General features: G+C 42.3%; 1 protein-coding gene across 3 annotated transcripts in view; it reads right to left on the reverse strand.

The window, feature by feature from the left end:
- The window catches only part of PHF21B (PHD finger protein 21B), a 199633-nt gene that overhangs the window by 48133 nt on the left and 126294 nt on the right, over nt 1-25206 (reverse strand). For all 3 annotated transcript variants that reach the window (XM_054173900.1, XM_054173899.1, XM_054173898.1), the window contains one exon: nt 1219-1311. In XM_054173900.1, coding sequence (XP_054029875.1) covers nt 1219-1311 — 93 coding nt within the window. The remainder of the gene's footprint in view (nt 1-1218; nt 1312-25206) is intronic.

Here is a 25206-nt window from a genome sequence, read left to right on the forward strand (position 1 = left end):
GCAATGCCATCATCATTGCTGAAACATATCCTTAATGATAATTTCAGCCCCTGTTACACGTCTTTCAGCTCCTCTTGAGCCTCATCTATTTTCAGGAGCAATCTGCTCATGTTTGACACCCCAAAATGGCAGAAATCAATGTGTTATTATGCTGTAAGAACAACTGAAAAGCAAAGTCTTGAACCTGATAAGAAAACTATAACCTTCCTTTATGTTCACAGCGTTGCCTTCCACAAAATGTAATTTAAAGAGAGCCTTTAAGAACTTTATCTTGGATATACTCCTTCCTTCAGGCACATTTAGCCCATAGATGTTCTACCAGATTCTGCCACTAAGAAAACAGCAGGGGGGGAGGGGAATGAAATCAAACTAAATAAACAAACAAAACCCAAACCCCAACACAACAGGAAGACCCAAAATTGACTTCAGTGATAGGAAAGTGGTGCTCACATATGAGAAATCCTCCTCTAAGAGCTAGAGGGAGAAATATACTTATACTTAATAATCATTAATCTGAAAAACCAAACCAGAGAACTGCAGGGGGGGGGGGGGAAAGACAAAAGGACCTTGCTGAAAATTACATCTCAGTTTTTTGAGAAAGAGGGTTAAATTGGGGAATAAAGTGTGTGGTTAGGGAAACACTAATGGATAGTCAGAAAAGAAAACACAGCTTGAAAAGATTTTTTAAAGCTATGAGTTCTCATACACAGCCAGGCTTGCCTCAGCCTTGCACCTTGCTTAGTTGGGCCACAACTTTATGCTGGGATAGAGAGGGGTAAGGCAAGTAAGTCAGCAAAAGAATGTGTGAGGATCTATCTTGCATGGAAAGTTTAATACTTCCACCACTTATTTTAATTACAGGATTGGAGATTTTTCACTTCTGGGATTTGTGAGTCATCTTATAAAGCATACATTTGTATTTCACCATATGTACTTGGTTCTTCCACAATGAAAACCCAAGATTTTTTAATGGCTTTTCGTTGTGCTAACAGCATGCTCCCAGAAGAAAGCTGATTTATCTCTCTCTCTCCGCCCCACCCCCCCCCCCCCAAACTGGAGAAAACTACCATTCTGCTGTTCATCTCACTGAAGGCAAGTCTTTATTCAATAAAATGAGTGTCCTGACCTACCCAGGTAGCCAGGCCTGGACACCAGACAGGAATAGAGTAGAATACATATTAAATGACACAAAAATCCCTTTGGACTGATATTTTGTACCTGAGGTAGCACTGCTGGTCCTTGTCCTGCCAACCTCTGCAAGGAGCTGACCTGAGGAACCTTAATGGGCACTGCAGTGATAGTTCCCAAAGTCTGTTGGAAGAAAAACAGTTGAACACAGCTTAAAACACTTGCACAGCTTCCTCAGATAGAATCCGCCCGACCCAGCAGTTCCCCTTCCAGCTCTTTGTCTCTTCCCGACTCCTGACAGAAAGGGTATAATACACCAGTCCATTTGAAGCATTCTCCTGCCTGAAGAAACTCTTCCTTCTCTTTAACCTTCTCTACAAAGCACTGCTAACTAAAGCCTATTGTCTCCGTAGAGCATTTGGTGATTTCGAGAGCAAAGAATAGGTCTCACAGTTGTGAAGGGCTTTTTTGGTACACAAAGAAAAGGAGGGAAGTGGGCTGCTATGGCTGAAGGCTGTCTAGGCACAAGCTTGTTTGTGAAAGAGATCTGAAGGAAGGTGAAATGCACCACAGTGAAACTTCAAAAAGGCATTGGTAAAATGAGGCATTTCATGGTAGCCAGGGTCACAAGAGAAGTTCACTGTGTCTTAGTGAATAGTAAATACTGAATTATTAAAACTGAAAGCTACCTATAAATCCACTACAGCACACTGAAACACAACATTCAGCTAAGATAACATCCATCTGGGCCAACACAGCAGCTATTACTACGAGTGTTTATTTTCCTCCACCCTTCTCTTAGTTGTATACAAATGCTATTTGGTGCTTATTTAAAATACTTGAGGTATCTTCTTCTATGAGCAAACCTATTGCTGTAGTCCACATAAAGTTTACCTTGTAGATGTATGTGTTAGCACAGTATTATCTCCAACCCTTACAAGTATAGTTAGACATCAACAGGAAGCAAAATATGGTTTTGTAATACATTCAGGCACATGCAAGTTTCTCCCCTCTAAAGAGCTCTGTTCAGTCCCACTCATTTTAGGACTTTTCATCTCTCTGTAGTGATGCAGATAGCTATAGATATATATATATATATTTATAAAGTCTGTAATACACAGTCTGAATAGCACATCTTTTCCAAGTCTCACCCACAGAGGCTCCTAAAATACTGAATCTGAGATGGTACAAATAACTTGCACTTTATTTTCACCATAAAAAGGACAGATCTCTAAAAAAATTAAGACTGGTCTACAAGCCTAAAGAACACTTTCCCCCTTTCACTTCTTTCATTCCTTCGCTCCTGAACACAGTTCATATTTTGGTTAGTTGGCCAATATTCGTAAGACAAGGTTTTTATAACTTCTATCTAACATTTCTTATTTGCTGTGGGGATGACATGGTAATATAAGCAAGCAGATGACTGTCATTGTAACAGCAAGAGACACTTAGTCACTGATCACAAAAACCGATCAAGCAGCTAGAAATGGATTACAAGGAAAGCAAAAGAGATTCAACTGAATTTCCCTAACTCCCCTCAAAGCAAAAGTATTGGATCACAGCCAGTAAGATAAAGTATGCCAGTTATTGCTCCAATCTGGCAATGAAATTTTTCAATACCAAGCAAACCATCATGTAATCAGCTCAAGTCCATGCCAATATGTTCTCAGGCCTCAACAGCAGAGGGGCAAACCGATCTATTCCCTTCTAACAGCAGTGTTTGAGCAGAGTATCCCTACAGCTTCATGAAGAATACTTTTAATAAACTTGTCCTACAGAGGCTGCATTTTTAACTCTGCTGCTCCTCTTGGAGATATTTGGGGATGTGCTATCATATATTCAGCAAGGATTACAACTTGCATGAGATTTGCCTGACTTAACCAACAAGGAGAGGTATACAGTTACAAACACGCAGGGCGATTTTTCCCGAGTACCCGCGGGTTATTCAGTACCCCGCGCTCCCCATGGGAAAACATACTCCATTAAAATCTTGTCTTGATGACAGGGTGGAGTTGGCTGAGTGGGAGTGGGCACACAGAAAGCAGTATTTCTACCCATGGATGCCAGAACTCCAGCAGAAGTGAAGGTACTGGCAGCAGAGCAGAGGAGGGAGTATTTCCACCATGGTTATACGCATAGGGTGACACACGGAATAAAACCAATGGGAAGGGTTCTAGGAATGAATGACTACTCTGTCTACCATATCACAGCCTGACACACTGGAAAGGATGTGATGAATTTCTGCAGTCTGGTGAGAAGGAGAACTTGAGCTGCCACCTCTGTTATTGCCACTTATTAGACATATCACAACTTCCTGCATTTTATTAGCAGGGACTGAAATTAATTCAGGCCAGTTATTTTGCTTTCTGAGATGAATGCCAATGTTAACTTTCCAACCCATGACAGAGGAACTGAAAGCTAAACACAGGAATAGAATAGAATAGAATAGAATAGAATAGAATAAACCAGGTTGGAAGAGACCTTCAAGATCATCGTGTCCAACCTATCATCCAACACCACCTAATCAACTAACCCATGGCACCAAGCATCCTGTCAAGCCTCATCCTGAACACCCCCAGCGACGGCAACCCCACCACCTCCTCAGGCAGCCCATTCCAGTGGGCAATCACTCTCTCTGTGTAAAACTTCCTCCTAACCTCCAGCCTAAACCTCCCCTGACGCAGCCTGAGACTGTGTTCTCTTGTTCTGGTGCTGGTTGCCTGGGAGAAGAGACCAACCTCCGCCTCACTACAACCTCCCTTCAGGTAGCTGTAGAGAGCAATAAGGTCACCCCTGAGTCTCCTCCTCTCCAGGCTCAGCAACCCCAGCTCCTGGAGAGGAGTATGATCTATATACACCTGGGTCAGGGCAATCCCAAGCACATTTGTGGGTGAGGAGTGGCTCAAGAATAGTCTCAAGGATAAGGACTTGGGGGTGTCACTTGATGAAAAGCACAACATTAGCTGGTAATGAGCACTTGGAGCTCAGAAGGGCAAATGTGTCCTGGTCTGCACCAAAAGAAGTGTGACCAGCAGGACAAGTGAGAGGTTTCTGACTCTCTACTCTACTCTCATGAGACCCCACCTGGAGTACTGCATCCAGCTCTGGTGCCCTCAGCATAAGAGAGACAGAGCTGCTGGAGTGGGTTCAGAGGAGGCCACAGAGATGATCAGAGGGCTGATGCACCTCCCCTGTAGGGACAGGCTGTGGGAATTGGGGCTCCTCAGCCTGGAGACAAAAATGCTACGGGGAGATCTTATAGCAGCCTTTCAGTACCTGAAGTGGGCCTGCAAGAAAACTGGGAAGGGACTTTTTGCAAGGGCTTGCAAAAAGATGAGAGTGAGGATGAGAGTGAATGGATTGAAGCATGAGGAAGGTAGATTTAGACTGGAGATTAGGAAGAAATTCTTTACAGTGAGGATGGTGAGACACTGGAACAGGTTGCCTCGTCCCTGGAGATGTTCGAGGCCAGGTTAGATGAGGCCTTGAGCCACATGGCCCAGTTGAAGGTGTCCCTGCCCATGGCACAGGGGTTGGAATTAGATGATTTTCAAGGTCCCTTCCAACCTAAACCATTTTCTGAATCTATATTTTCCTTCCATCCCAACACTGCATATAAACAGAATGAGAGACTTCTTCCACAATGCAGCGAAGCCTGAGTTTTCTCTGGAAACATCAGGAGCACCACAACTTCTCTGGGCTGCACAACCCCCTCCACAGAAAGTTAAACCAAGAAGTTCTTCACTCTGGAAGGCTGTGCTCAAGGTGCAGCTGCACCTTTCGCTGCTTTTAAATAGGCTACCTCCAACCTTGAAAGCACATTCTGGCATTCATCCAGATGCACATGGATTTGCAACAGTTTTCAAACTGGTCAACAGAATACTATGCATTAAAATACAAAGTGCTGGTATGAAGTGAAATCGGGAATTTATTATAAAGATAAGACTCAGATCACATAGAAGTTGGGAAAAATAAGCCTATCAATTGGTAAGATGCACAAAACCTCCATGTCTGAGCAACAAAGCTCTTTTCCTACACTACTTCAAATATGAATCAGAAGGAAAAAAGCCACAACAAACCAATCCTGTCTGGACCTCAGTGCCTCTGTCCTGCAATGAAGAAGCTCATCTTAGTCTCTGGATATGTCATTGGGGGAATAGAATAGAATAGAATAGACCATGTTGGAAGAGACCTTCAAGATCATGGCGTCCAACCTATCAACCAATCCAACACCACCTAATCAACTAAACCATGCAACCAAGTGCCCCATCCAGTCTCTTTTTGAACACCTCCAGTGATGGTGACTCCACCACCTCCCCAGGCAGCCCATTCCAATGGGCAATCACTCTCTCTGTATGGAACTTCTTCCTAACATCCAGCCTAAACCTCCCCTGGTGCAGCCTGAGACTGTGTCCTCTTGTTCTGGTGCTGGCTGCCTGGGAGAAGAGACCAACATCCGTCTGTCTACAACCTCCCTTCAGGTAGTTGTAGACAGCAAGAAGGTCACCCCTGAGTCTCCTCTTCTCCAGGCTAAGCAACCCCAGCTCCCTCAGCCTCTCCTCATAGGGCTTATGCTCCAAACCCCTCACCAACTTTGTTGCCCTTCTCTGGACACCTTCCAGCAAGTCAACATCCTTCCTAAACTGAGGGGCCCAGAACTGGACACAGGACTCATGGTGTGGCCTAACCAGTGCAGTGTACTGGGGCACAATGACCTCCCTGCTCCTGCTGGCCACACTGTTCCTGATGCAGGCCAGGATGCCATTGGCCCTTGTTTGCATTTTAAAACACTGAACAACTGACCCAAAAAGGAAGGGGAATGAGAGAAGAAACAAGAAATGCCACAAAACTATTCTGCACTCTTCTCTAAGCTTCACTTGAAGACAAAGCCAGGATGTATTACCTTTGGGTATCAGAGGAATTAACTATCTTTACAGTATCACAGTATCACTAAGGTTGGAAGAGACCTCAAAGATCATCGAGTCCAACCTGTCTCCACGGACCTCATGACTAGACCATGGCACCAAGTGCCACGTCCAATCTCCCCTTGAACACCTCCAGGGACGGTGACTCCACCACCTCCCTGGGCAGCACATTCCAATGACAAACGACTCACCTGGTGAAGAACTTTCCTCACCTCAAGTCTAAACCTCCCCTGGCACAGCTTGAGACTGTGTCCCCTTGTTCTGGTGCTGGTTGCCTGGGAGAAGAGACCAACCCCTTCCTGGCCACAACCACCTTTCAGGTAGTTGTAGAGGGCAATGAGGTCACTCCTGAGCCTCCTCTTCTCCAGGCTAAGCAACCCCAGCTCCCTCAGCCTCTCCTCACAGGGCTGTGCTCAAGGCCTCTCCCCAGCCTTGTTGCCCTTCTCTGGACACGTTCAAGTGTCTCGATGTCCTTCTTAAACTGAGGGGCCCAGAACTGGACACCAGATGTCACCTGCATCCTCAAAAAACCCATCAGATTTATTTTCCTGCAGTAGGAGTTCTGCAGCAATCCCAAGTGTGCAAAACCAAACTGTGCCATTCCAGGTCATGAAATGTTCAGTGACAAAGATGCAGCCTCCTGTTTACAAATGGGTTTAAGGTAAGGAGCTGTTATTTAATATTCAGAGAATCAATCTCAGCATAAAAATCATATGGCCAAGGGAAAATGCAGAACTTTAATCTCACATTAAGACAGTGCCCCAGTATGTACAGACAGGGAGATACCTAAGACTCTGTTTTATTTTTCACTATTTGCATTGTTTTGTTATTGTTTCCCATCTTAGGCAATAAATAGGTCATGCTTTTGTATCAGCACAATGACAGAAGCCTCTACACTTTTCCTGTAATACATTTCATCTGTTATCTCAGGATATTTCACCTAGGCCTTCAGTTTGGTGCTGAAAAATAATTTGAGACACAGTGGTAAAACAACACTGTCAGAGCTAGACTTGTACAGGTAGAAATTCTTCCTTCCACTGTCTCCTCTATGTGATTGATTAACCTCACCTCCTCTGCTGATGCAGTCACAACTGAGTCACCAAATTTTTAGGTCAGATTTTAAGACCAGGATGTCTCCATGATGACAGGCAAAAGAAGTGAAGCAAGTGCAGATGGTAGTGAGGCAATTTGGCTGTGGTGGGTACACTTTCCAGGACATTTCAGAACACTGGTTTGTTCCAGCTGAAGTGGTAAATAAGCAGATAAAAACTTGCCTGGCAAATGAAAAATAGATGTCCTGACTGGACAAACCCCCCAAGGCTCAAGCTGTAACAAGATGAATACTGCTCACGCTCACCTTAATACTCCAGATTTAGCTGGGTGCTCAGAGCAAGCTCATGGACTTCAAGAGGTGAGTAGAGGACACAGTCTCAGGCTGTGCCAGGGGAGGTTCAGGTTGGATGTTAGGAAAAAGTTCTATACAGAGAGAGTGATTGCCCATTGGAATGGGCTGCCTGGGGAGGTGGTGGAGTCACCATCATTGGAGGGGTTCAGGAGGAGACTTGATGGGGTGCTTGGTGCCATGGGTTAGTTGTTTAGGCGGTGTTGGATTGGTTGATGGGTTGGACACGATGATCTTGAAGGTGTCTTCCAACCTGGTTTATTCTATGTATTCTAATCAAGCTACTTCCCCCCCCAAGGTGGGAAATAAACTTTTTTCAAGCCCTCCTGTTAACAGTGCCACCTGTTTTTACTCACAAACCATCCAGGCTTGCTATGGTGAGCCTGGTGGATCCAAGACTTGTCACTCACTGATTCCACCCTGTCATTTTAACCCCTGGGATGGTTGGGTTTTGGTTTGGTTTTGGTTTGGTTTGTTTGTTGCGGGGGGGGTGTGGTTGTTTGGTTGAGTTTTTTAGGGTTTTGTTGCTGGTTTGGGGATTTTTTTGCTGTTGTTGGATTTGGGTTGGTTTTTTTCCTTTTTCTTCCTTTTTTCCCCCCCAATTTGTCCAAAGAGCAAGCTGGTGCACATTCTTACAAACCTTTAATTAACAAGCTGAAAAGACATTTTTCTGGCAATGCCTGACCTTTAAGCACTTTGTATGAATTTATTGATACCAGCAGAAACAATAATTTAAAAGGTTATTTTACGAGTGCTGAATAGTTTATGGCAGCACTTTTGTCAAGATAAATGAGTTTCTTATTTCTACATTTACAGCTCTAAGCATTTTAATAAAAAAGGTCCATAAAAGTCAAAGATATCTCCAAATCTCTCCTTTATCTAAGTCTGCTTGGGCACTTCTAGTGACCCCCTAAAACACCTACAATGTGGAGGGAGTACTGCAATGTGCAGCGATGGGGGAAGCGGAGAGCTAAGTGCAAGTTTGCCTTCGAATTGTTTGGATTTGATTGGATGCATTCATGCCAGGTTTACTGTCTTGATACTGAGAGGGTTTTTTCCAGATAAAACCTGGAACCCCAGTCACTGAATGACCCACTGCAGGAGCTAGTGACTGATGAATTCACATGGCTGCAACACAAATCACTTCCAAGCCCCACCTTCAGTGCCCTGTACAGTATCTGACACGTCAGGGACAATTTTTTTCCTTGAACAATCCACAGATGCCCTTGGACAGGAACTGCAGCAGGCCCACTGGGCAGATAACCTCCACTCTCAGCTGTTGGGTAAATGTTATCTAGGTAGCATGCTCTGAAGGGTCCATTTGCAATTGCAAAAACAGGGGATGAGATGAAATTAATTATTATTTTTTTTCCAGTAGTCAGTTTACTCATTAAGAAAACAAGAACTTTTTAAACAAGAAAAACAACCCAGAAGTCCCCAAACAGGAGAAGAGAGTTGCATTAAAAGACTAAAAAAGCAGTTCTTCCCATGTGACCAAAAGAAAATGCAAAACTTAGAAGATATTGACAAGTGCAGTCAAAAAAAAAAGAAAGAAAGAATATTTCTTGCCCTCAATTCTTCTATTACTACCTAATAACACTGCAGGTATTTGCTGTATTTTCTCCTTCTGTGTTTCCATTGCATTAAATCAACACCTAGATTAAATCAAACACCCAGATTTTAGGCGAGGAGAAAGTTCTTCACTGAGAGAGAGATTGGCCATTGGAATGTGCTGCCCAGGAGGTGGTGGAGTCACCATCCCTGGAAGTGTTTAAGAGGAGACTGGATGAGGCACTTGGTGCCATGGTTTAGTTGATTAGATGATGTTGGGTGACAGGTTGGACTTGATGATCTCAAAGGTCTCTTCCAACCTGGTCTATTCTATTCTATTCTATTCTATTCTAGGCTCTCAAAGACAAATAATGGATAGAATTGTGGAGACAGTGGCATGCAGAAGAAATAAAAAAGTGAAATAAAGAATTATGGAACCCAAAAGAGGCAGGCTAGAGATGAATAGAGGACAAAAGGATGCCGATTTACATTGTTAATGACCACACTAAGTGCCTTACATTCAGTTTCCTACTATTATGTTATGACTTCTCTGGTCAGCACTTGAGTATTTAAACCTGTGACTTAATGCACATTAGTGATTTTAGCCCTGAATTCTGCATTTCAGCCCTGAAGTAGATATATGCCATGGATTAGTTGTTTAGGTGGTGTTGGATTGGTTGATGGGTTGGACGCGATGATCTTGAAGGTCTCTTCCAACCTGGTGTATTCTATGTATATATAGTTATACATATATATATACACACCTTCAGCTATGTGTGTCTGCTTTCTTGAAACATATTTACATTTTACTCATTTTGGAGAAATACATTTGTCAGAGCCTTGCTGTGTTTGCTTTGAATTACAAGTTCCTTTCCCTCCTCATTTGGATGTACTAACAAATGCTTCAGCACCTATCCCTACAAGTCATTACTCCTACAAACTCATTGTTGAGCTCGGGTACAGAAGCAGTTTAGGATGAGATCAGAGACACAAAACTGTTAGGGGACACAAGTCTCCTCCCACTCCAGAATTACACCCATACAGATAAAATCACGGGAGTTAATCACCAAAGACAGGGAGACTCAGTGGGTGACAGAAGGTTGAAAAGACACACAATTTCAAAAGCCTTTCACTACAGTATGTTACAAAATAAATACTGAACTCAGGAGCATATGGGTTTGTTATATCTTAGCAGAACAGTTCAATTATTCAAGTTCAACTGACACTGCATTGCTATATTATTTGCAAACTATTTTACACTGACATCAACACTGCAGCACAAATATTGTGTCCCCACAATGTGCTACAGAGGCACTAATCTCTTTTTCCTTTCTTTTTTAAAGTACATATGCATGTCTCTAAGATCTGGTTCTTCGTGCTGCAAATAAGACACCTAGGCTATTAAACAAATGTTTTTGTCTGTTATGTGTTCAATATTGGCAACAACAGTTTTACAAAATGGATTTTTAATGTGGTAGTGACAGGGGAACAGATTGCTATGGCAACAGCAAAGATGAAAATTCTTAACCTGAATGGATCGTCACTGAAGTAATTGCAGGGGTTTTTTTTCACCCATTCTCCATCCATTTTACAACTTGAATGCTGCATTCAACCTTGAGCTCGCTTTATATAAATGCCAAGTTCTATATGCAGCCTCCAAGTTCATCTGACTTGAAAGTTGCTGCACCTTACACCTCAATAAGCCAGGACCAGCTGCTGTCCTCCAGCCAACCTAAACATCTGAAAGCTGTTATTTCCCTGTATAGCTCACCAATAAAAGCACTCTGCACTCGCATGTAACTTGAAGGCTCCTGCAAGGTGTGCGTGCCGACGTGCAAGGTGTGCGTGCCGACGTGCAAGGTGTGCGTGCCGACGTGCAAGGTGTGCGTGCCTACATGGGGTTTTTCCTCCCTTTCTAGGCTTAACTTCTATAAAAATCAGTGGAAATCATTCTGCATTTTCAAAGCACCGTGAAATCGCAGGGCATGGTACTTCTAACAACCAGGTGGAATAATAGCCTATTTCTGTTTCAGACTCAGATTGTATCCCCCAAAGACTGTACTTTAGCTACATATTTTGTGTAAACTGTAATTCCATTGAAGTTTAAAGGTTTCTCTTCCAGCTTGTGTTTTTCCCCACTCCCTCTTTACACAGACTTCATTAATAACGCTCTTGTGTTTCTGTGAGTCTGCTTACTATTACGAAGCAGACTCACAGAAACACAAGTCCTGTTGCTTTTTTAACAGATCACTATTTTTGAAACCACTCTATAATGTACTAAAAGTAACATTTAAACAGCCCCTCACTACAGATAGTTAACGAATCAGACTATGACAGATGCTTTTGCACTTAAGCAGCCTGCAACTGATCTCACCGCCCATTACAAGGCCCAGCGCTGGGATAGCAACAAGCAGTGGAAGGCAAGATGCCATCTGCAGATCCACACCTGCTTTGAAAACCTTGATGTGACCAAATTCTTGATTGCTGCTGAGGTATTTCTACTCATCCCTTTCAACACTACTCACCTGCAAGGAAGCCCAAAGCAGTATCAAAGCTTGTGAGGATATCAGAGGAGTATATGCAGAGATAAAGCTTTTACCACAGCTACTAGGCTTTTCAGAGCACCACCTAACTTATCTCTGCTTTTACCACAGCTCTCAGACTTTTCACTACTTCTTGCCCCTTGCACAGTCACATCTGAGTAAACTCAAAAGCAGAAACTCTCTTTGAGCACGCTGCAGAAGAACATGATGAGTAAAGTTTGAGAGTTTCCCTGATTTAGAAACCCTACTGGTTACTTAGGAAAGAGGACAGCCAGCCATGCCTGTCTTTAAACACAGCTGCCATCAAATGATTTCTTGGTTAATAATTATTTTAAGACATCACTATTTTTATCAGAGACACCAGAATTTCTCCACAGCCATTAGATCACACTCTAAATTTCTGAAAAGAAAAAAAAAAAAAAAAGACAAAAAGAAAAAAGAGAAATAGAAGTTTGGATATGTGAACTGCATTAACATGAACATTCCTGTCCTGTGAGTTGAAGCTTTATTCATAATTCATATTCAATTAATTGTCTCCACCTCCTGCACAAATGAGTATAGGCTCACTGATTAAACACACCACTCGGCAGCTGTGATCACACCTATAGTCTCATGTTCAGCTGATTCATAAAAGCTTTGCTGTTTAACTGCTCCAGGTTGATGTTGGGTTTAATGACTAATGTCTTACAATTACTTATGCTCTGTTCACAGACTGCAGAAATATTTCAGAGTAAAGGGGGAAATGCGCACACAAAGCAGTTTCTAGCCTCTCCCTCAAGTGAGTTCAAGTACGACTGAAAATCTTCAACAGAGATCCCAGCAGCTGCTACAGTACTGCTGCTCTACCCCAGCTACAGGACATGAGGATCAGGGTATGGAAAGAGAAGGCAGAGGGAGGGAGAACGAAGGAGGAAATTACCATCATTCCTTAGTGCTTTAGGAATCCTCATCCATCACAATGGCCCATGCAGCCAATTAGCAGCTACTGAAAAATTAAGATTATCTCCCAAATCATTCTACCTTGCCATCCATAAGGTTCAGAGCTGCTTTATCAGTTCTTGATCTCAGTTTTTCTTAAGCATTCTTCAGTCAGTCTGAAGTATGGAAAACATGAGGGAAGTGACAGCCTGAGACGATATAATTGCTCACTGCCACATAGCCTCTTTTTGCAGGGCCCTGAGCTGAGCTAGTTCAGCTTACAAACCAGGATAAAGAACATTTTATGCTAGTTCAGTTAGCTTAGGAAAGTATCCAACAAGCAACAGAATAAAGGAAAGGGAAAAAGCAACGTTTCTTAACTGAGGGGGAAGAAGGGGAATACAAAACCCACAAAGACAGGAGAACAGAAACCCAGAATGACAGTTCCTAACTTTTTGGAGAAAGGAAGCTATTAGATCAGTTACTAACTAGATACTGCTACCAAAGTTAACTTCCTTGAACATAGAACTTGGGGGAAAAAACATGAAAACTATGCCTGAATTCCCTATGAAGTGTGTATAAATATGACTGATCTTAAAATTCTACTGCTTGTATAATTAGTTAGAAAGAAGGAAGCAGTCACTTTTCCAGGAAATGATCATTTGCATGTGCAGACATCCCACAAGCTTGCTTTTTGCTTGCTGCTGTTTTAGGCAGACTACTCAGCAATATGGAGCCAGCTGCCCATCAACAAAACCCAGTGGGGAAAAAAAAATCCGCTTCAGTACAGCACGGCTGAATTACCATAGCTATTGAATTCTTAACTTTGGTATTCCACAGTTCTAGTATTGCAGCTGTGAAGGGAAAAAAGAAAAGGGAGAAAATCATTGCAGATATTGCTATGGATGTGCCTGAAAAGAAAACACCGAAATACATCGGATTTAGTTTTGGAGAGTGATAAACTCCACAGCATCCACTTACAAATGGAATTGATTCTTTGATGATTCAAATAGAAAGGCTGATTTTTATGTTGATTTGTTCAGATGTAACAGGATTTGGCAAGCATGCTTATATAAATAAATTCATAAATATATTGTGGTAGGTTGAGAGAGGGCCTTGCTCTCCCTCCTCCACAGAGTAAGAAACCACGGCTAAACTCAGTCGGAGAAAGCAGACTATATTTACAACCATATATAGGAAGCAGATTATATATAACACAATATATACAGGTTTTTGCAATATATATATAGAAATATACAGCAAATAAACACAGTCAGAAACCAGACCCCCAACAGAGGGGGCTTCCCTCTGTGCCCCCTTCACCCCCCTACCTCCCTTCTTCCCCAAAAAGGGTTAGAAAAGAGAAAAAGGGTAGTTAGCAAGGCAGAAAAAAAGAAGGCCTGGTACAGGAGTTAGTATCTCTTATCTGTTAGTTGGCCAGAAGCCCAGAAGCAGTCCAGCTGAAAGGAAAAGCGAAGGGAGGAAACTGACTGAAAGTCCCAGCCGCTCTGGGTCTCAAGACCTCACCTCCCCCTTAATTCAACAATGAAATTAATTTAGGATACAAAATATTTATAAACATTTAGCCAGAGTGCCCCTTCCTTAAAGGCACAGCCTCAAACAGTCACATATATACATAAGATACATGTATGTGTGTGTGTGACTACACACAGGCTTCAGAACACACAATAATACTATTACAGATCATACTTTTCCAGGTATCCAGATACATATCAAAGTGAGTACCAATGTTTCCTCACAATGACAGAGCCAGGAAATTTTAGAGTGAGTTAGTAGAGAATCTCTTCTTCCTGAGATGCTGCATTAATGTTAGTGCTAGCAGAACTAGCCTTACACGCACTTGTCAGCAAAGGTTCCTTTGTTTCTGAGTCCAGAAATTGTGACTGTTTCTGGTGTGCAAAAATTATAATAAGAAAATCATGAGGGAAAGGAAAACAAAACAAAAAAAACCTCAAACCACAACTCTGGTGTACTATCTAGCCCATCTGACTCTTCCTGGTAGATTCTTCATTCTGGGAGTCCCAGATAAACCTGGATTGTGGGACATCTTCCTAGGTCTTAATAGTCTGAGTTTCAGAAAAAGCTCCAACGTGCCTATGTGCAACCTACCTACAGCTAAAGGGTTCAAAATCCCCCACTCACCACACCCCAACCCCACTTAGCTGCAGTCAATCCAGTAGTATCCCTATGTGCTTCAGAATCAGTCATTGCTATTCTCTGGACAGTTGAAGGTTTGCTTCTCAGCAAGCCTGGAAACATCACCTTTGACGTGCCAAAAACTCAGCACCTAGAACTGAATCCATACGTGCATGAAGGTACTGCACAGAGCACTGTCCAGCTGTTGTGTGCCTTGTTGAAGTTCTCAGTTAGACACCCAAGGTTATCCACAGAGTATGACAGGGCAACTTGGGAAGAAATTTGCAAACCAGCATCCTAGGGCAGGAGGCAGACATCTAGATAGATGTGTTCAATAGGAGTGATTTGTTGCATTACTGACTTCAGCCCTTAGTATGTTGTTCTGAAAACAAGAGACCTGCTTCATTAGGATCAACCTCCTTGAGCCCACTCCTATAAGATAATCTGTGTTCATCCACTTTCATTCAAAACACATGCCAAGAAAGCTGTGCTTTCAATTCTCCCTCCTTCCCATCTTTCCCTTCAACAGACATCACAGTGGTGCTTTGAAGGCACTTACTTTGTTTTTAAAGCCCACTGAATGACCACAAAGAGAGAAGAAACCTGAAACTTTTTATCTTATACTTAGTCAAAAGAATACTCCGTCAATACTAAGTCAAAAGAATACAGATTATTGGCTTACACTTTTTTTGGGGGGAGAGGTAATAATAATTAATTTCCAGATATGGTCTCTTAAAATCATACCCTGTAGTATCCCTGCCACACTTCTGCAATGTTCTCATTACTGCAACGCTAAAACAGCTGTCTTTTAAAAATATTTTAGTGTTCTGATTCTTTAAAAATAATTTAATGTGACAATAAAGAAGGGTGACATGTTTTAATTTTACAAGTGTAAGGGCAGAAATCATTTAAGGAAAGACCCTGGAATCATCAGTATCACTTCAGCAAACTACAGGATACTCGGTGTCACACACAGCGGATGAAAGCTGTCACGCACATTCTGGTACTACCTATTCAATCACTGCTAGTTCAGTGATCTTGTACATAAAAATGAACTTACCTCAAATCCAGCCAGACTCATAGTTTGATTCTGTGACAGATGCAACAATCAAATTGTTTGTAATATCATAATCCATCACTTTGCGTGCAAACTTGATGGCACAGTACCTAAATTGAGGTCTTAATAAAATCAAACGAGAAACAGGCTAAGCAGAGGTCTATAATAAAAAGGATCTCACTGAGAAAAAAAACACAACCTCACAGTACAGTTGTACCCATTAGCTATATGTCTTGTATAAAAGCAGTGGGGACATGTTCTTGCTCTCACTGGTCAAATCTCCAATGACAATATTTGGCCAAAGAACTGAAACAGTACAGAGCTCAGCACAGAAAAGCAAGTAAATACAAACTCAGCTACCAGCACACAATCAATCTGTGGAAGATATGGGACTTATACCCCTGGTACACTCAGGGTTATGCTCAAGTGAAGGATAAACTTGAACCTGTTTTCTGAAATTATTGGTATTGAAGTCTGATTGCAAGATCAACAAAAACCAGTTTTGCTTTGTCTTACCTTGCCTGGTACCTGGCTTGTTTTAAAAAGGTCTACGTTTCAGTTTTCACTATGATAAAATCCAAGTCCAATGCAAGGGCAAAAACGTAACCCAAGACTACAGTGCACCTTCTGCACAAGAATTGTCTGCACTGAAGGAACATGAAGCCCAAGAGCGATTTAGAAGCGCTCAAAGAAGAAATAGACTAATGATAAATAAGTTAGTAACTGGTCTTTTCCCACCCATCTGCACATCTATGAGTATCAAAACCACAAGCTATAGCTGCTAACAGCTGCTAACACCAACACTCCGTCCTTGTCACTGAGGGAAATTGAAATGTATCTGTCTTGCCATTCAGCTATTCTCTAAATTTAGAGACAAACAAATTTGGCTAAATTTGGCTGGGCTCACTTTCTGACTCACATTATCCTGCAAGTTAGCAATCCTTCACCGTCACGCCGAAAGGGCCACGGAATGCAATACGTGACCTCTTACCTTTGCAAGGCACAGTCAAAGCAAGGAATACAAAAATAGACCCTTAAACAACAGACAACCCATACAAACAATCTGGTAAATACAGCAGAACAGGGGTATGTGTTGAAATATGCATTCAGAGAGCCAAATCTTTAACTAGTGGAAGCTCACATAACTCCTTCATTTTGATCACAACTCTCTAGATGCCCAGACAGCGATGGTCTGCCCTTCCGTATAGGAGACTCTCCACAGACAGATTTCTCTCTCTCTCTCCCATACACAAACACATTTAATTGCTTATTGTGTAGCAACCCAAGTTGAATTTCTATAAAATGGCTGTGATGTGAAGACAACAACTAAACCCTAACATCAATAAGTGCTAATAAATATTAATACAACATAAGCTACGCTTTTATTGCAACGTGAAACCAGTTTATTATCCACAGATGAAATCAAATTGCTGCCTTTATTACTGTCAGGAATGACTTCTAAGATATTTCTATTTACTGCTTGAGTATTCATCAGCAGTCTGTATTTACAGCATCTAGGCTCTCTCTCTTCCCCTCTCCCCCTTCTCCCATTTATACAGAAAATAATTTAAAGGCAGGGTTTTCTGATACAGTTCTCCAATTAATTTAAATACAGACACAAATTCACATTATGAGATTAGCAGCAGACCAACTGCCAAATTGTGACACGGTTGTAACACCGACAGGAACCCTTAACCACGCCTGTATGTGCAATATGAACCCTGGAAGCAGCTAAACGCAGAGTTTGCTGTCTGGCATCACGTGAATTCCTGCAAATTATTCAACTACCCCATGAACTCCACAAAGAATGAAAAAAACCCCACCTTTAGAGGATAAATAGAACTAAGATGTTTTGTGATATTCCAAAGCCTTTCATTTCCTAAAGTGGTGCCTTTTATTAAGGTAACAGTACGTGCAGAATAAGTGGATGGTTTAATGCATCCTGTAATTTAGAAAAATCTTAGAGATAATTTGCCCACCCTCAAAGTTGATCATCTTTCATCATTACAAACTGCACTTCAAGTTCGAATCGCACAGCCCTCAGATTTTCTACCCATCCCCTCGCATTCTTGCTCCCCCATTTTAAATAGAGCTAACTTGAAAATTCTGACATTTTCAGGAATGCTTGCCTGGTAATTTCTGTGAAGCACAGACAGCCTCCAATTACAATGAAATAGCTACAGTGTATTACCATTTTTAGAGCATTCTTTGGTTCTCTGAAGTGAATCAAAGCTCTCCATGGGAGCTACTCTGATTAGCGTCAAAACAATAATGTGCCGTAAACTCGCGGCATCAGAACAAGAGACTCGGAACTTTGTTTACATGGATGATATATAAGCACGTATAAAAATATCACAGAGGCTGCTATAAGGGGTCTCTCTCTATAGACTCCTACATTTTAAGACTTTCCTTATTAGGAGGTTAAAATAACTTAGACTAGAGTAGACTAGAATAGAGTAGACTAGACTAGACTAGACCAGGTTGGAAGAGACCTTTGAGATCATTGTGTCAAACCCATCACCCAACACCATCTAATCAACTAAACCATGGCACCAAGCACCCCATCAAGACTCCTCCTAAACACCTCCAGTGATGGCGACTCCACCACCAATAAAAGGCATGAAATGCAAGCAAATTCATTTCCCTCCCTTAACCCTTTGCTTGGTTCTCTATGCAAGCTCCAATTAATTACTTCTGGCTGTAAGGACTTAGATACAAAAACAGGCTGAGAGCTCTGTCATTCTTCTGCAATATCAGGAATCATGGACAAAACAAAAGTAGTCTTAGTTAATCTTCTTCCAGTTGTGTTTCCTCAGTAGAGACTCTTCCCAGACACTTGCAGTAAGGAAACCATTCCATAAACTCTGCAGTAAGTAGCCCATCCATACTTACACCCCACTTCACAGGAACCTGCAGAGGGCTCATGCGGTACCACAAAGGTTGCAGATGACAGAACCACAGCAGAGTCTTCAAAACTGTGACTTACTATTGTTTCCTGGTCAGTTAGGTTCTTGCAGCATGGTGTTTTGTTTTCCAGTCCCCACAGAAATAAATTTAGAAAGGTTTTTCCTAGATTCTTAGCACAAAGCATCAGACAGTCAGTGTGAGCCCACATTTCCTCATCCTTTCCTGCTGAATGCTCCACTGCCTTCACTGGAACTTTTCAGCTATGTAAGGAGTACCATGTTGAGCCTAATCAGGATTTATTCAATTCCTGAGAGTCTTTATTCAGTCTGTGATACCAGTGGGTATTTGACCCTATTGTAGACCAAATGAAACTGCAGGCTGAGGAAAGCAGAAATCCACGCATGTTAGATGTATTGACCACACATGCCTGTCTGGGGTATTTAAAAGGAAGCCATTTATGATCAGGAAGCATAAGTGCTTATTCTGAATCTGACATTTAAATATCCCATCAACAGCAACCAGCACTGCAAAATGGTTTAATTAACCTGAAAGGATATAATTTTATGCTATTTAGGAAGAAATAAAAATTTTTAAGTGCTTTTATGTGGTTTGTATCAGAGCAGTAAGGGCAAATCCTGCTCATAGCTACTCATATTTAAATGTGGAACAAATTCATGTACCTCCCAATGAACATGGTGTAAATCCAAGCAGAATTTGTCACATGTACTCTATAAGCCATTTCCTAAAATCACCACAGTCTTTAAAACATTGTAATGGTAGAGTTAAAAGTTAGTAAAGCCCCAGTAACAGAATGATCACCGAATGGCATGTGGAGCTGTGAGTCCTTGGGCTTCTTCTTCTTGTCTTTATTAGTAGTTCTATTTGGGTGAGCCACCACTCATCCTATATATTTATTTCTTGAAGCTAACATGCCTTAAAGGATGATCCAGGTGGCTTAATACGTGGCACTGAATCCTCTGAGGTCCAAAACTAAAATAATCCAATGTCTCTGTCTTGCTCATACCCACAGTATAGCTGACATCCTTCTGAAAGATGGAAAGCTGTGGTCCACAGACAAACTGCAGGACTGCAATGGATGAATCTGGGCTCTCTCCTGCTATGTGACCCCAAAAGTCACTTCAACTCTCTGCACTCTGGTTTCCTTACAATTTTTCTCATGCCTGCTCGTATTGTATACTCTTGAATAGACACTCCCTCCAACAGGTATGCTTTCAGTGTCTGCCATGGGGACCAAACAGGAAGGCTAATGTGGCAGTTAATATGTTAATAGGCCTCTGCTTCAATGGTCTGCTCTATAAGGGTATTTGTGTGTCCTCAGACAAGACACTTGGGCCCAGGTACCATAAGCAGAATTTCCAATGGGATTTTGGACAAGGAACACTTCAGAGAATCTCAGTCTCTCCCTCTGCCTGTCCTCATCTCTTCAAAGTTCTTGATGCAAAATTCTTTAGCTACGCCACTGTTCTTCACAGCAGCTCAAACGAGATCCCCGAGAATTTTGGTCCTTAGGAGCTCTCCGTAAGTTCCTCTAAGACTGCCGAGTAGGATCATACTTCAGAACTCCTCTGTCTGCAAGAGCTCTGGTTTATGAGCCCATGGGAATGACAGCACCATAGTCATCTCATCCCTGGGTCCACCTATGAAAAAATCTTCTGCTACAGGCCTGCTGTATAGTTCTTTCCTGTATTAACAATAGGACGCTGCTACCCCACCAAGCTGTCCTCATAAACTGACAGAAGGAAATAGCTCAGAGTGCTAAACTGGCACTGGCTGGAGACCCAGGTCCCATGTCACATTTGAGGGTACTGGAAAAAAGCAGCATGATTTGGGGAAAGGCAGTAGGAACTGTCACCCACACAGAGCAATCATTGCTCTCCTCGTCCAGGAGAGACATCAAGACACCATCACACTGCCAGATAAAATGAAGCTCAACCAAGTCGAGAAAACTCTTCAACATCTTGACATTCAGAAGCCATTGCTGATCAATCCATACTTTGAGAAAGTTGCAATTGCTGTGTTGGTGAGGACAGGAGCCATGGATTCCAGAAACACAAAAGGGGGTTTTGGTGCATTGCAGACAGCCTGGTACACTTCTGATGCTGACAAAACTGCTGGTCTCTTTAGACTGCCAAAATGACCAACTGTAGTCATAACCCATAATGCAATGTCCTCCTACATCGATGTGAAGCCTGTGGGTTTTATTTTACTTTATTTTATTGGTCTTTTTTGTCCTCCTCTGAGCTTACTAATTACCATTTATCTGCATCTTGGCACACTGAGATCAATGTGGATGCTGAAAACTGAGCAGCACATCAAGAAGTATGAGGCAGATGGATAAAGAGCTATGGGAAGAGCTAAAAGGAGCAGCAGCATGTTCCAAGAGACTTGTGGGGCAGTTCTTTCTCCCAGGGATGCCATGTGCAGCATGACATGTTTGAGGTGTCCTCAAAATGATGGAAAAGGCCAGTAGTGTGGCTGCAAATACAGGGATCCTGCCTAAGGCAACCCTGGGGAGCTTCCCATGAAGCAGCATAAATGGATCCTTTATTGCTCAGTTTTCCAACAGGAAACCATGGAGTAATAGCACCTTACTCATAATAACTCCATATTGTGAGAATAAATTAAGTGTTGCCGTGTGTTCAGATACCGCAGTAACATGGATCACGGATAAGAAGCTATATATAGTCACATAACCAATGCAGACAAATATATCTATAAATAAAACCTCTGAGTACTACCACAATACAAATAATAAATAAAAGCCAAAGAGACTTAGTCATAAACACAGGTGGATTTCCAATTATGGAGGAAGCACTTTTACCAAGAGCAGAGTGGAGCACATTAAGTGTGCTGGTGAAGAGAAAGGTAATAAATCACGCTACAAACAAATTATTCTTGAAAAAATGGTCATCACAGGCAGAGGCATGCTCTTGAGCTTCTAGAATGCAGTTTTTTTCTAGCCAACTGAATATACAGATACCTAAGAAATACATAAGAGCATCCTCCTACACATATAAGAGCCATTTTTTCCTGTGGGGGAAAAAAGAAGGATACCCACATAGCCTGCTCAATCTGAACACGGATACGAGTGGTTCTTTGAGCTGTGGAGTTAATGAAGCATTTGTGGAGAACAGTTTACTATCTTGCCAAGAATTTATAGCACTATAAATCCTCATACTGTATTCTACTTTGAAATAGCCTCCCTGTATAGACAAGCCCCAAAACACAGCAGCACATGTGCATGGGGAAGCTTGCCAAACTATTCTCCAGCTGACCCAGGGAATACATGTGTGGGAAGGAAAGCATGGAGAGGAGCAAGAGGCAGATTTTAAGCTGCTGGCCTGAGAACTTCTGATAGACAGGGAATCAGTGCCTTGCTAAGAGGTTCTTCTAAGAGCCACATAGAGCCAAAGCATCACATCAGGCCCATGGACAAGAGGCAGCTATTTTATTACAACAGTATCCAAGTGTTCCTGCATTTAATATCTGCTTCACACTTTAGAAGCCTCTCAGACTTATGGTTGGTGCACACACAGCACATGAAAGCTATACATAGAGAGTATTGTTGTGCTGACAAAGCAGGAAACTAGTGCTGGCTCACTCCAGAGTCAATGCCAGGCTGCACAGAAATAGCCAATCTATGGCGAAGGTTACCTTGAGCAGTACCCAGCACACTGCTTCCAGCACACCAAAGACCTCTGCAGAGCCACTTTGTGTCAGATTTCTGTGGAGCAACTTTCATGTCTGTCCCGTGGTGCTTCCTGGCCCACTGCAGATATGACCCTCCAGTGGGTTTTTTCCCCCTTTCACTATGGCTCCTGAAAAGCAGCTGAGTGGTCTGATACCTGTGCTCCCCCCAGCTCACGCTTGCTCACCCACTAGCTGGCTGATCCAACCGTCTTTCCATCAGCCAAAAGCCTTTCTGCTTTCCCCAAACTACATTCTGGGATGCCTGCTGGCCCTCAGTTTTGCTATTTAAAAGAGAATGAGGAGGTAGCAGAGGGGCATTAGCTTCACTCAGTGCCTTGTTCCAGCACAGCAGATGGGACTTTGTCCTTCAGCAAAGCAACCTCAGATCCTGCTTTCAGTCAGAAAATAGTGGCTAGAATAGGAACTAGCAAATAAATACAATTACAATAGAAATCACAATTTGAGGGGTTTATATGCAAATGTCTTTATACCAAGAGCACTTTGTAGGTACAGGCATACTGATATCCTACAACTATCCAGTAGCTCCAGGGCATTCTCAATGCAGAACAGCAACAGCTATTCTCCGAAGGCAAAGCACTCCTAGCATGTATGCAACATATGCCAGCAAAATTCAGCTTATGTTAGGAAAATTCTGCTTTTGCCAACATAACTTGCTCCAGATCATCCAAATGAAGCTGTAAACTTCATTTTTCTAGGCGGGAGAAAGAGCTATACTCATGACATCCCTGCACGTACACTTTAATCACTGTAGCTCCATCAGTCATGTCTTCATATACTGGACTGACACTAAAAGGCTGCCAAGGTGTAGTATTAGCACTAGTTTCTGGAGCTCTCCTTTTCTAATGCTTGCAGGTTTCAGTCATTGTTAATATCACAGTGCTTCTTGCTTCTAATAGCAGATGTGATAAATATCTAAACAATCCTCCAATATCTGTGATGCACATATTTATTTAGACATTTAGCTCAAGGCTGGGAAGGTTTCCTTTACAGTTCAAGGCTGGGAAGGTTTCCTTTACAGTCACGTTTCAAAATCACTATAAAAATCTGCTGGGTAAACAAATGCCTAAAACGAAAGTGCTGACATGCAGCTGCCCAAATGAGAATTCTGTACCAAACTTACATTTAATCCTATCTATATTTGAAAGTTCTGTATTTAGATTATAGTGTTTGATGCCCTATTTTTTTCTGCTGAGTTTCATTTATCACTTCATTCTTCTGCCAGATACCACTCGAGATGACCGTACACACATCCTGATCCCCTTAAATGCTTCCGAGCAGCAACCACTGTTCAGAAACTCGTAACATTACATTTCATGCCCTTGCCCTCACTTTGCAGATGCAGAGGAACAGGCTACACTACACCAGTAATCCCATTTACTACTATCAGCTTGCCACCTCAACCCAGTTTGCAGAAGGCTGTCATTATCCTCCATCTCACGAACTTCACGCATTGCACCAGAAAAGAACCCCACGCTCTTCTGAGCCATAACAATGGCACACACACACAAAATAATAAAAATGAGAGAAAGTAAATGCTTATTAATAAATGTCAACAATGAAATTTCCCTCTGACACTACAGTGCTAGTGGCTACACTGTTACTGATTGGTAATCACTGCTCCGGGAACAATGGAGAATACTGAGCATGAAGCAAGAATAGATTCATTTCTCTCCCCCCCAGCCCGGCCTATTGGACCAGCAAAAGAAGCCTTGCAAAACAAATTTAATTTGGGTAGGGGAGTGGTAATTAGCATGCAGCCCAGCACTCAGCTTCCTGACAGCTTAGGACCAAAGATCAGCTTGCCCTTTTTTTTTGTTTGTTTTTTAACATTTCCAACTCCATATTTCCAATTGTTTTCATCCAGACCTACAGACTGTTCACAAAAGATGAAACCATCCAGTCCTCTGGCTCAGAAACGTGCCATTGCTCAGCTGCTTCTTCCCTGAATCACTAACATTATCAGAGATACTAAATCACAAAACTACAGTTACTGAAAACTTGCAATGCGAAGCCATTTCTAAAGACAGACAGTGGACCTCTTCCTCTGGAAAAATCAAAGTGAATTCCAAATGCTGGGCAAGACTCTGGTGCTGTTCCACTAACAGCAAGTTTCTGCTTAAAATGAGGCCGTTCTCTGGGAGAAAATTTGTAATGCCTGGGAAAACACCGTTTCGGGTTTGAGAGGTTTTGGACTTGGGCATCTCCCTTGTAAGGAGAGACTGAGAGCCCTGGGGCTGTTCAGTCAAGAGAGAGAAGACTGAGAGGGGATCTGATCAATGTCTATATCTGAGAGGTGGGTGTCAAGTGGATGGGGCCAATCTCTTTTTGGTGGTGCACAGCAATGAGATAAGGAACAATGGATACAGCCTTGAACATAGAAGATTTCACCTCAACACGAGGAGAAACTGCTCTACAGCGAGGGTGATGAGGCACTGGAACAGGCTGCCCAGGGAGACTCGAGACTTTCAAAAGCTCCCTGGATGCATTCCTCTGCAGACTAACCTAAGTGATCCTGCTTTTGGCAGGGGGGTTGGACCTGATGATCTCTGGAGGTCCCTTCCAACCTCTAACATTCTATGATTCTGTGAGAGAACACAGAATAGAAACGAGCATCGGGGCTTTGCTCTGGCAGGTCACAATAAACCACTGATGGCAATGCATCTGCAGATGTGGCAGGTGAAAATAGAACTCTTTTGCCCTTTTGAAGAGATAAACAGGAAGCACTGTGGTTAATTCAAGAGGACACCAGCTTACTAGGTTAGAAAATATTTTCCTCTAACAACATTTGAAGTAGTTACAAGTTTGCAGCCACCTGTTCTAACCAGCACTGCTCTCTAGCACCTGGGACTGTAATTTCACTATTATGGCTAAATACATTGAATGTTG

Source organism: Dryobates pubescens, chromosome 27, assembly GCF_014839835.1.
Source record: "Dryobates pubescens isolate bDryPub1 chromosome 27, bDryPub1.pri, whole genome shotgun sequence".
Classification (NCBI taxonomy): Eukaryota; Metazoa; Chordata; class Aves; order Piciformes; family Picidae; genus Dryobates; species Dryobates pubescens.